Here is a 13,310-nt window from a genome sequence, read left to right as displayed (position 1 = left end):
ACATTTGGAACCTTGTAAAATTCTATGTTCTCAAAATGGCAGAATATTTTACAACGTAAGATTGCGGCATAGCTTTTCTTTCCCAAATGTCAAGTTTTCAAGGTTTAACAAGAAAAGAATGAGCTGGCAACTGGAATCACATAGCTCTGTATTTTTCAGCTGTCTACGTGCATTTTCATATCTGCCACAAGTGTAGGTTTTATGGGATGACTAGGAGACACAAGTCCTGGAAAGAAAGAAAAAATGTGAATATACATGCAGAAATTCTTGTTCACTTTAAGACATCAAGTATAAGGGTACTTAGTAGGAAAGGCTTACATAGGCTGACTAACTCACATCTACCTTGTATTTTATGTTCATCCTAACTGAAGACGGAATAATGTTTCCTTACATGACAAATGAGCTCTGGTCTTGAATTTTAGATGTGATGAAGACAATCCCTTCGCTGGCAAGAGAAATGTTGCAGTAAGGGCATGAAAATGAGATTATCTTGGACGATCTGTGAGGGGCTATTGTAATCACATGGGTTATTGAGGGAGGGAGAACAGGTGGCTAGCATCAGAGGGGATCTCAGGATTGAGACAGATTGAAGAGGGGAGTTAAGGGGAAGATGGAGGAAGGGGCTGCAGGGAAAGCAGGCAGGAGATTCCTACATCCCAGAAAAGGCACGGAAGTGCATTGTACCAGAAAACTTGCCAGGAGAAGATGCCTCTATTGTCATCTTGACCTAATCTCTTGAAAACTATTTGGATTTCTGGCCTCTATATCCACAGACAGTTTATGTGCAATTTATTACAGCAGCAGCAGCAAACTAACACAGTCCTTGGACCCTTTAAGAAACAGGTGGTATGAGCCGAGAGGTGTGACTCAAAGAGAGTTAGCACATGTCTGACAGAGGTGGACATGGGGAAAAAACAAATTCTGTTATAATTTCAGAGTTGGCTAATTTGGCTTGCCTCCCTCTCTCCCTCCATCCCTCATTCCCCCTCTTTCCTCACTCCTTCCCTCACTCTCTTCCTCCTATGTGCCCTTCATTCTTTCTTTTTTCATCCTTCCCCGTCCCTGTCTTATTGGAAGCAAGCTTTCTGAAGCTTCTAGCCTTCTTCTCTTATAACGAGTTTCCCTATTTCTTTCTTCTGTATAATCCTCTTCCACTGCCAGGCACTGCTCATGGGAAAAAGCCCATGCCCTGTGAGGCTTAACTTCTGCGGCCTTGTGGAAAAGGATGGCCTTGGCCAGTTGTTTTTCTCTCTCAGGGAAGTCTGGATTTCATCTAGTGAGAGGATTGAGTTGGTCTAGTAGCTTGTGCACGGATTTCAGATCTGAGGCCATGCTGGCAGATGCAATTTCTTTTGGGAGACCATGGTAAATGGGTCACTAAGAGGCAGCTAGTTCTGAAATGGAGGAAAGAATGAGCCATATTAAGAAGAGACAAGCCACCAGGTGGTGGTGGAGCATGCCTTTAATCCCAGCACTCGGAAGGCATAGGCAGATGGATTTATAGGAGTTTGAGATCAGTCTGGTCTACAAAGAGTGTTCCAGGATGGGCTCCAAAGCTACAGAGAGAAGCCCTGTTTTGAAAAACACCACCACCACCATCACCAATAACAAAAAAGAGGCCCCCGTGAGACAAATTACTTCAGCATTCAAGTTCCTTGGATTCCAGTTGTAGTTAATTTTTGTTGCCCGCTGTCTGATACTGTCATATTATTTCAAGTAATGCCCACTTTACCACCTCAGTCCTGCACCCAACTGCCCTGTGCTACCTTTGCATGTCAGTTAGTCTCAGATGGTGTATCTTTCCTATGTCTCAAGTCTTCTCCAAGTTTTCAAAGATAAAATAAATAGAAATCTGCTTAATTAAAACAGAAATGTGATATTGAGTATGAGAGAAACTTGTAGAAGTTTTACTTCTTCAGAGTCAGTCTTATCTGGAATAAAACAGTGTCCAAATGACTGTTCAAAGTCAAGACCCTCAGTTTGGCAACAGGTGGTCAGCTGAAAACATGGAGGGTTAGTTGTCATGGAATCTTCCTTACCAATCTCATTGATAAGTGAAACTCAACACCTTCAACTATATGAGCTTAGTCAGTTCTTATAATGGCCGCAAGGTGGCACTGTTAGCACCTCTCTTTCATAAATGAAGAGTGTATGCATGCAGAGGTCAAGTGATTTGTCCAAGCTCCTTTCACTATGTTGTCTGAATATGGGGCTCTGCCGTATGAACATGGCGCTCTGCTGTCTGAACATGGCGCTCAGCCGTATGAATATGGCGCTCTGCCATATGAACATGGCGCTCTGTTGTCTAAATATGGTGCTCTGCTCTTAGGCTCACATTCCAGCTGGGGATACAACTCCATGGCAAAAGGCTTGCCTAGTGTTCACAAAAACCTTAGTTCAATCTTTCCCTATTAACACACACACACACACACACACACACACACACACACACACACACCACTACCATTCACAGAAAAGTTGTAAAAGTTTCATTACACCATCAAGTAAACTGTATAAAGCTGAAGCAAAAAAAGTGTTCCATCCCAGGATATTCCATATAAATTATGCAACAGAGCATGAATATCTAAACACGTAAAATGTATTTAATGCCAACTCATGATTATCATGTTGCTCAAATTAAAATTGATTGGTTACCATTAAAGAGTCATCATAAAAAGATAATAAAAGGATCTGATATTATGACTAGGTCTGAGTAGGTAGAAGTTGAGGCTAGTGAGAAGTCACATTTTCCTAGTTCAGGCACATTTGTAAACAAGAGAAATGATGTGGTGTAGCAGAGGAAAACTCAGACTTGGTGTGGGGCTGAATATTGTCTATTTCATTTGACAACACCAAGGCTCTCTTGATATGAAATTTCATGTGCGCAATAGGAATAAAATTGCTCCTCCCTTGGGCTTAGTACTAGAATTAAGCATAAGTGTGTGGTATCTAGTATATGGTATAGATTCATTAAAAGAAGCTCATATGCAAGACAAGCCAAAGAAAAGAGTTTGTTAGGAGGAGCTGGAAGCTTACTAATACCAAGGTCAGGAGATGTACTACATCAGTTTGGATATCACAGTCACAATACGGAAAATGTGGGCTTATGTTGGCCAAGAGATGGGTTTGGAATACTTTTTTTTTATTGAGAGAGAAGAGGAAAGTTTTATTTATATTGGGGGAATTATATTGCTTTTCCATTGCTACCAGAATCAACCATCACTGACTCAACCGCTTAAACCATAACAAATCTGTCACCTCAGATCTTTATCAACAGGAATCAAGGTATCTATCTGCAGGGCTGTGTTGCTTTCTTAACTACTATGATGCGGGCTCTGTCTCGGCTCATGTGTGCAGTTGACAATTGGTACTGATGGCCTCCTGTTCTTGCTGGCTTATATTCTGAAGGCTGCTTTCACTTGCTTTTATTGGCTTGAGGCTGTCTTTATTCATCTTCAAAGCCACTGGTGGCAAACGAGTCTCTCTTAATATACCACAGTCTCCACCTCTTCCTTACTCTTACATCTTCTGATCATTATTTTGCTGCTATACTCTTCTACTTCTAAGGACTTCTGTGTTATATGGAGTTCGCCCATCTGAACTAGGTGGTCTAGATACACCTCCTCATGTCAAGGTCTTTATCTCAATTGCATGTGCATAATAGCCTCCTTTGTCTCTGTAAGGTAACATATTTATTTATTCCATAACTACCTTCAGGAAGAGGAGTTATTCTACTATGGTTACAAGCCAGTGTGTTCCCCAAACATGGAGTTCTTATGCATGACTCATGTTACTTTCCTTCTTTCCACATGAGTGAGCCATGATTAGAAGGACGCAGACAGGTCGACAATAGCCTGGGGCATAACACAGTTCCTGCTTACTCTGCTTTCCTCTCCCCGGGGTCTCCATCCTCTTCTGATGAAGTATGCGAATTTTCTTTTCCCAGGAATACCTGTTTTAAGAGAGTGACTGTTTAAACACTGTCCAGACAGCACAGAAAAATCAAGCTCTGACCCACATAAGAAGCCCGGATAGCTAAATCACAACCTCTGGGTTAGCTAGCAACTTCCCCTTTCTCTAGGTTTTGTTCCCATCGTGGGTCTGCATTCAATTAAAGCCAACCAAAGAGAGCTAAATGTATTCCCCAAATCAACCACACAAGGCACTCACTTCTACTTAGCCTTCTTCCAGTTGCCTGTGCTAGCAGCTCCAGTTGGAGCATGCTTGAAGACTCTTGCTCTTTCTTTTCCCTTTTCCTAGCTGCCTTTGGGTACTTACCAAATTGGAGTGATAGTGGTTGACATACTTTTCTACAGCCGATTGAGGACATTGCCTCTTGATGGTCATCGTGTCTGTATCTCCTTGGGTGTTTTGAACATTTGGTTCTTCTTGTGCTCTTTAAGGAACATTTTGTTCTTATTGTCTTATTAATCACTTATGTTCATCTAGCAGTAACAACAATATTAATTAGAAGAATGAGAGCTAACCTGTACTGAGCCCTAATTATGTGTTAAGAAATGATCTTATCACTTTCAGTTATCAACTGATGAAACCCTCCCACAATACTTTACTGAAGAAGGTTTCTAGTGTTATGCACGTTTTATAGTTGAGCAAAGAGAATTCAGGGAGATGTAAGGGCTCAAGACCATGGGCCTAGTAGGTGACAGAGTGGCGGAGGAATTTAAACAGGCTGGCACCAGAGTTCAGTCTTGAATCCATTTCAGCATCTTGTTTTCAGAGCATGCTTGTGGATACTCCAAGTTTAGGATAGGTATGGCTTATCTCACCTTAAAATGCTAAACATTGTCTGCACTCCTCAGCTCTACCATCTTTACCTGTTTAGGAGTGTATCTGTATTATCTGTAGAGGTCTTAGGTAAGCTCCCAGAGGAAGAAGGTCATGCTTACCTTCCTAAGTTTTTATGACCAGCTTATTGTTTTTATACCAATATGCATATACACAATGAACAAGGGGATGACTGAATGGGTTAAACAGTTCGGAAGTCTGCTTCTATATTTACTAAATTAAAAAAAAGAAAAGAAAGAGATCTTCCTTGTCAATAACCCCCCAATGCAGTTCTACGTATGATTTTACACCATTTCTCTTGAAACCTTTTAACCCAGGACAGTTTTTCTCCTCTAAGTGTCTGCTTCTTTCATTATTTTAAGCATGAAACAAGGCACAATATTACCACCCCTGTCTCCTTAGATAGTCACTTTCAAGGTAAGAGTCATTGTGTGACGCTAGTGCCAATATCTTCTTGGCCTTGGTTTCTGAGGCAGAGCCTCTTCAACTTAATAGCGTTCTTCTGAACTCTACAACAATTTGGCCTGCACTCAATGGTCTCATGCCAGCCTGAAAGAATCAACCAAGAGGAAGGGCTTACTTGGTATTTCTGTAGATTATCAAAATTGTAGACTGAACTTAACCAAGGAGGCACACTCTTGGTATCTTTTATCCACATTCTGGGATACCTGTGGAACTTTTGGGTCTCCTAAAAAAGTGCTATCATTATGTTGCTGAGACTGTCTACAATGTATTTGGCTTAAATAGTTCAAAGTATTTGGGACCACAGACATGTTCTGCGGTACCTGTCTCAGGTACTAAACCTTAGTGTTTCCTCAGTGAATCTCTTCCCCCAGACTTGTAAGACAGTTAGGATTGGCAAAGAACTGAGGCAGTCATTTGATTTGCTGTCTTTATTTACTTTTAAATATGACTTGAGATCCACTAATTGAACAGATTTTCATTATTCACTGAACTTTTGATATGATTTCAGGATTTGGAAATTTAGAGATGAATTGGAATGCCAACCTCACACAGACCTTTTGTTCTTATGGAATTTATTTCAATAAATACAGAAAAGCATAATGTTATGTGATGACAGCTTCCTCAGATCTATATGTTTTGAAGCAGTTAACTTTCCACCCTGCCACCCTATCTCACCATTACTTCATGATTACCCTGTCTTCTCTGTCTTTCTCCGTGCTTGTTCCCAATCCTTCATTGATCAAATTAAATGCATAATATACCTTATTTTAAATAAGACTCATCCTAATATCTGTTCCCATAAAACATGTTGGCATCATACTGAAAAATAATTTCTTGTTTCTTACATTTTCTCCTCCCAGGAATCGACTACTACAACAAGATCATAGACGATTTGTTAAGGAATGGTGTGACACCCATAGTGGCCCTCTATCACTTTGATTTGCCTCAGGCTTTAGAAGATCAAGGAGGCTGGTTGTCAGAAGCAATTGTTGAAGCTTTTGACAAATATGCGCAGCTTTGCTTCAGGACCTTCGGAGACCGAGTGAAGCAATGGCTTACCATAAATGAGCCGAATACTCTTGCTATTTTGGCTTATGACATGGGTATGTTTGCTCCTGGTGTGCCTCACGTTGGGATTGGAGGTTACCAAGCAGCTCACAATTTGATTAAGGCTCACGCCAGAGCCTGGCATAGCTATGACTCTTTATTCCGAAAAGATCAGAAGGGTTTTGTGTCCTTATCATTATTTTTTTGCTGGTTAGAGCCAGCAGATCCTAACTCAGTGCTTGACCAGGAAGCTACGAGAAGGGCCATCAATTTCCAGTTGGATTTCTTTGCGAAGCCCATATTCCTTGATGGCGATTATCCTGAACTTGTCAAGTCCCAGATTGCCTCCATGAGTAAAAAGCAAGGCTATTCATCATCAAGGCTTCCGGAATTCACAGAAGAAGAGAAGAAAATGATCAAAGGCACTGCTGATTTCTTCGCTGTTCAATATTATACAACTCGCTTAGTCAGGCACCAGGAGAATAAGAAGGGAGAGCTCGGCTTCCTTCAGGATGTGGAGGTTGAATTGGTTCCCAATGCATCTTGGGAAAATGTGGGTTGGATCTACGTGGTGCCATGGGGAATACGTAAGCTCCTGAAATATATTAAGGTAAATGATTTCTTTGTTTCTATGTGTACCCAAGTACAGAAGGACTCTGGGAAGTCATATGTATTCATGAACACCACAAAGAATGGTTTTAGGTGTCAGTATGCCCATTTGCTGACTGGGAAGAGGAGGGCAAGATTTGAGTTCTTTAGTTTAACTAGCTGTTGTTAAATTTTGTTGTGTCTATATGAGTAGCTTGGGCATATTTTTCAAGCTGGTGTCACCGCTGTGGTTCAAACAGGCATTTTAAGGAAAGAGAACTGAATGCTTTCTGAGTCTCCTCTATGCTGGTAACTGAAATGACAATTTGAAGGTACCAGTTTTCTGGACCCCTCCTGTGGGTGATAGAAAATGTACCTGCCAGCGGGACCAAGGGGTTAAGGAGCAGTGACAATCAGCAGATGCTGATGGGAAGAAGGATATTTCTGTCTTCTCATTATGTGAAGAGTCATTTGACTGTCTTCATGGACATTTGCACAGTTTTGCTTTTCCATTGTTAGTCATAAAAGGTCAGTGTGTGGAAAATTAAGTTAATAGGGTCAGTGCAATTTGATGAAAACTAGTTTTGGGGTTGCAGCTTCCAGAAGATAGAGGGTAATGCACCTGATTTTATGAGCTTTCTTTTCTTTTCTTTTCTTTTTTTTTAAACATCTGTTTGGAATGAAACTTCTGCTCTCTTGTTCTAGGATACATATAATAACCCTGTAATTTACATCACCGAGAATGGGTTTCCCCAGTGTGACCCGCCATCTCTTGATGACACTCAGCGTTGGGAGTATTTCAGACAGACATTTCAGGAACTATTCAAAGGTACCATTTGAAATGATGAAAGATCAATTGTGCAAACTTAATATAATTTTCCCATGTGCTTATTTGCATTCAGCAAAGACCATTGATTTTGAAAGCTGAAATTCATGTAAATTAGTTTAAAGCCATGTAATTAGGAGAGGGGAGAGCAGGTATTTAGAAAAGAGAAAAGTGAGGATTAGGCCCAGCTTCCACTCTCCTGAAATCGAATCAAGGAAAAAGCAACTATCTTCAGCATTTCCTGAATTGTAGGTGACGGTAACAAGAATAGAATGGTAGAAAACCTTTAGATGCACTTCTCAGCTTCAGCATACTCATTTGCATATTTTGATATCCTAACTGTCAAAATTGAGTTGATAGGATTTACAAGGATCTCATTCTAGCATCTGAGATACAACTAAGTGGCCTGGTTAGAAACAAAAATGTGTAAACAAGATGATGACGATGCTGCTGCTGATGGTGGTGATGATGATGATATCTTCAATTTTCCAAGGCAGTTAATTTAATATCTGATAACAAATTATAAGTCATAATTATTAATTGATAACAAGCATTACTAATTAGTCTGTCGCCTTGTCTTCCCTCCTTCGGCTTTTCTTGGAATATTGTTGTTTAGAACATTGTCGCTGCCTCAGTTTCATTTCTTCTTCCTGCAAAGGAATCAGAGATGGAAGCAGCACACAATGAGGCTGCAATTGACTCTTTCCAATCATAACACTCATATTTATTTACTATCATTATATCGAAAAGTCCAGGAATCAGACTTTACAAAATTGCTCAGGAGACACCCCAAAGGGAATCTAGAATTCAAAGGGGGTCTCTTTCTAAAGCCTGACATTTGTGGAGTGAGGTCTGGAGTTTATTGGCAGACAGCAATCAGATTCCTACAATCTAACCGAAGCGAAAGGTATCTTTGAAAATGATGTTCCAAATGTGTTCTTTTTTGAGGGAGAATTCACTTCTGAAAATGAAGGGAAATTTCTGCTTCTCCCGGATTCTGCTCTACTCATCTCTGTGAAACAATCTGGTATATTGTTAACCTGCTGATGTTCTAAGTTTTCATCCTGAAGGAGACGTAGGCTGTCAGGTAGATTCAGAGGTGGCTTATTAGTTACTGTCATGTTGCTGTAACAAAAGTACCAGAAAAAAAAGAACTTTGAAAAGGGAGCATTAGTTATAGTTTATGGTTTCAAGGGATTCAGTCCATGTTTATTTGATCTTGTGTACTTGAGACAGACGTCTTGTCAAAGGAGTTGTGTGGATGAGGAGAGTTCTTCACTCCATGACTAATCAGAAATCAGAGAAAGGGGATGAAGGTGCACTCTGATTTTTGACTTTTTTTTCCCGAATGTTATTTCATACAGTCCCTGGCCTATGGGGTGGTCCCCCCATTTAGGGTGCATCTTCTCTCTTAAATGAACCCTAGAATAATTTCCTCACAGGCATACCCAGAGGTGTGCCTCAGTTGCCTCTTTGAGTCTAAAGAAGTCAAGTTAACAATGAAGATTTTCCATTACAGAAGATGGATGCAGGAAACCAGGATGACTTGTTTAAAATTAGTATGTGCACACTTGAGAAAAGAGACAAAAATAGAAATTAACCTTTTCTATTTTCAATTTGGTATTCTGTTTATTGCTAACTATAGAAAGGTGTCTTTGTTGGTTTTTGAAATAATTTTAAGTGCTTGCTACAATCCCCGAGATTTCTCAAGCTAAACACTCAGTGGTAGACCCATAAATGCAGTCATTTAGAGATGTGGGCTGTAACAGAATGTGAGACCAGAAATTGTGTGTTAATTTGTGTTTCTAAGGGGCAGGAAAACAGAAACAGAACTGACAAGCAAAATCCTATTCCGGAGCATGTTGGCTTCCTATTGTGTCTTTAGATTATTGGGTGGAAAACGAACAGGATGCATGCAAATGATGCTGCCTCAATGGAAGATATTTATACTTTGTAATGGAGAGAATGATATTCCTGAAATGTTGAATTTTAAGCTTTCCTGGGTGGGTGCTACAAGGTACCATGCTCTGTTATACCAGGTCGGAAATAAGCACCATATCTCTTGATGAGTGCCTGTCACAATGCAGAACAATCAAGACTGGCACACAACATTGCTTAGCTGGTAGCAAGGTGGTTAGGGCTGGCACAAACATTTTAAACTTAATGAGGATTTACTGAGACATATCCCCATGGTATGTTGACTAGCAATTGTATTATATATTTAAAATATCATTTACTTATTTTTGGTAAGTTTCATCTTCCTCCCCTTACAACATACTATGCATTTTCACTGTGACTAAATCATACGGATGTTTTTGTTTTCTCATTTGTTGTATTTTTGAGACGAGTTCTCATGTATCTCGGGCTAGCTTTAAACTCACTGCTAGTCAAAGCTGGTCTTGAACTCCTGAAACTTTCCCACCATTCCAGGTACACAATACCATCTTTGTTTAGGCTTTAAAAAGATATGAACCTTTCAAATGTTCAGATATTTACATATTGGCAAAATACCCATGTTAATATCAATTTGTTCGGAACAAATTCCAAACATGAGCGTCTTTACTTTGAGACGGGTATTACTGAGATATTTTTAAATATATTTCTATAGGAGATGTTAGTAATTTGTTCTGCGAACAACTTGCTTTGCAACTGCTCTGAGCACAAGACCCTCAGGAGTTCCTGATGGCAGGGAATGGTTTCTGGTGGGCTTGCAGCTGAGAGTTAGGGCGTGGTTGCTAGTCAAGGAGACCCTATATAAGCTGCCCTGGAACACAATAAAGTGGGCATTCTTGACCTCTCTCTCTCTCTCTCTCTCTCTCTCTCTCTCTCTCTCTCTCTCTCTCTCCCTCCCTCCTCCTCTGTCCCTCCCCTCCATGTGTATGTGTGTGTTTCAATCTCCAACCCCTTGCCTGACTCCTGAACTGTATCATAGCGCATAGCTCGTAGAGCAGGCGTTGCGCTACAGCTAAAAACTTTCTTAACGCCATTTTGATGGGAACAAAAGCAGTTTTATTGATGCCGTTTCTCACTTCAATCCCAAACAGTGATTTGGGTAATTACGATGAGGAAACCAATTTTCAAAGAGACCAAGTCACTTGCTCATGTCAAAAAGCTACTAAGTAACTTTTCCTGTGACAGGGAAGAATGTGTTATTAATATCATTGATATTTTGTATTATCTATGACCTGTGAGTTGAGGATTTTCTAAGGCACAGTGATTTCCCTCCCCACCCCCATCCCAGAACAAAGCCTTTTCCTTAAGTGTTCTGTTCAGACCTAACCTAGGCTGTCTGCAGTTGTTCTCCTGGTCTCTGAGAGGGTCAGTTGGTTCTGTCATGTTGGGGAAAATCTCAGGCCCATGTGTCTGGCTTCTCACCAGCTGTAGCTACTGGTGGCTTCTCAGAGACTCCTTGGAGGCAGTGCTGATAATCTTGGTTGGCAGGAACTTTCCTAGTAACAGGCATCGTGTGAGCAATTAAAAATAATAACAGTTCAAGGAAGACATTTGTGGAAAACCCTACAGGTAAGAGCCCCTCAGGAACCCAGGGAGTCAGACGGATGATAGTTCTGAGATTCCTGTGAACAAGGCCTTCCCCACTCCACACCATGCATATGGACAGGCACATAATGACACTAGAGTTGGATCGATGATGTCCGCCTGCAGGGTTTTCAGAGCTCCCCAGGTAAAATCCCACAGCAATTTATTGAGCACTAAATGTAAGCTAATGTTTCTGGCTCATTTTGGGAAGGAGAGAAAAAAGGGAGGAAATGGGGGGGGCTACTTTTGCTAGTACCTTTTATTAGTGCATTGCTTTATTCTATTTAAACATCTTTCAATAGAACGTATTTTAATAGTCGTAGATACAGATAACAGTAAAGCTGTACCCCTAAACCTGACAAAGCAAGGCTGACATTTTAGATCTGCAAGTTGCTCAGTGTGGGGTCTTTGACAAATAGCTTAACCTGTTGGTCCCTGATTTGTTTGGGGTAAGTGTGGGAATAATGGTTTCAGTTTCAGAGCTGTTACAAAGATTCCATCTCATCGGACAGTTTACAGCTTAAAACTCTCTAGTCAATTGTCAGACACATTGGAGGGCCTTTACCAGTGGTAGTTATTGTTACGAAATGTACATTTTGTACTTAAGATAGTCTTATCACAGGTTAATTTCTTGCCGTTTAAAGCTTCTCCTGTACGACTGCATAAACATGACTGAACAAAGACAACAGACATGCCAAGGTGAGAGAGAGGAAACTCGTAAGGCTTCGACCACAGTCAACTAGGGAATAATCTTCTCCTAGAAAGAGCACATAAACTGGTCATTCAACGCCAAATGATCAGCCCTGAAAACCTACATACAAGTAACATTATATAGATGGAACAAGCCGTGCTTATGTAATTAATATATAATCTCAAACATTAATGAAAAAAGAGGCCATGAATCTGAAAGAGAACAAAGTTGGGTTTCTTTAGAAGGGAGAAAAGGAAGGGGAGGGGGGAATGATTTCTACTATAATCTCAAAACTAAAAGTGCTAGTAGGAAAGGAACATTATGTGGCCTTGGGGATGGCTCAGTTGGCAGAGGTACCTGCAGCCAAGACTGAAGACCTGAGTTCAAACTCCTGCAGGCCCTTGGTGGAAGGAGAGAACTGACTTCCACAATTTGTCCCCTGATCTCCCCTCCTTCTCATAATAAATAGAATAATAACTTTTTTAAATGAGAAATACCATCGGAGGACTTACTGTTTCCTCTTCCTATCCTTCTTTTGACATTGTAGCCGTCGAGTCTGTCATGACTGCATTCTTTACTACTGTCTGAAGCATCAATCATTTGTCTATTTCCTTCTAGAAATGGGTGGAAAGGCAAATATCCTCCGATTATTTCCTTGTGAGGAGGCACAAAATTAGGCGCAAAACCAAATTGCTGGCAAAAAAATTACTTATATGGGTTTTTGTATGTTTGGAGTTCAGTGACCTATGAAAGCTGTGTTTCATACAACTTATTTGTCTTTATTCATAAGCTTAGCAACAGTGGTGGATACTCAAAGCCAGAGGGCAGTCTTAAAATTCCCTGCACAAATGCTCCTGGATGGAAACCTCCCATTTTCAGAGCTGTGGCTGGGTATGAGGTCCTCCTCATAACTGGGAGGCCAGTGGAGGCGACTTCTCAGAGCAAGACCACATCCAGACCAATCTAATTCTCATGGAAGTGGTTCCAGCCCAGGCTCATGTGTTCCTTGTATTTGCTTTAACTACTGTCTTCATTCAACTTGACTTGTCTCTGTTCAGTCTGAGATTATAGGTACTTTTCATGTTTTTAATGGTCTGATTTTGTGTGGTTGTGTAGGACAAGTAAATCTCTGTGAAGTTATGCAAAACCTGTTTTTGAGATCTGGTTCTGCCAGTTAGGAGCTCATTAACTGTGAGAATATTGTTTTTATAAGCATTTCTAATTAAAAGTTAGTTTATTTAATTGGCATATAAAGTAATGGAATTTCATGTGGGTTCTCCTCCTCCTGTTCTACTGTTTTCTTTTTCTCTTTCTCCTATCTTCTGTTTCTATTTATTTTTATTTTTTGTA

General features: G+C 40.4%; 1 protein-coding gene across 2 annotated transcripts in view; it reads left to right on the top strand.

The window, feature by feature from the left end:
• Positions 1 to 13,310, top strand: part of LOC125387613 (cytosolic beta-glucosidase) — a 124,791-nt gene that overhangs the window by 47,526 nt on the left and 63,955 nt on the right. For both annotated transcript variants that reach the window (XM_048415319.3, XM_048415320.3), the window contains exons 3-4: positions 6,132 to 6,928; positions 7,612 to 7,735. In XM_048415319.3, coding sequence (XP_048271276.3) covers positions 6,132 to 6,928; positions 7,612 to 7,735 — 921 coding nt within the window. The remainder of the gene's footprint in view (positions 1 to 6,131; positions 6,929 to 7,611; positions 7,736 to 13,310) is intronic.

This window comes from Myodes glareolus, chromosome 8 (assembly GCF_982192425.1).
Source record: "Myodes glareolus chromosome 8, mMyoGla1.1, whole genome shotgun sequence".
NCBI classification, from domain to species: Eukaryota; Metazoa; Chordata; class Mammalia; order Rodentia; family Cricetidae; genus Myodes; species Myodes glareolus.
This window is presented reverse-complemented; position numbering and strand designations above follow the sequence as displayed.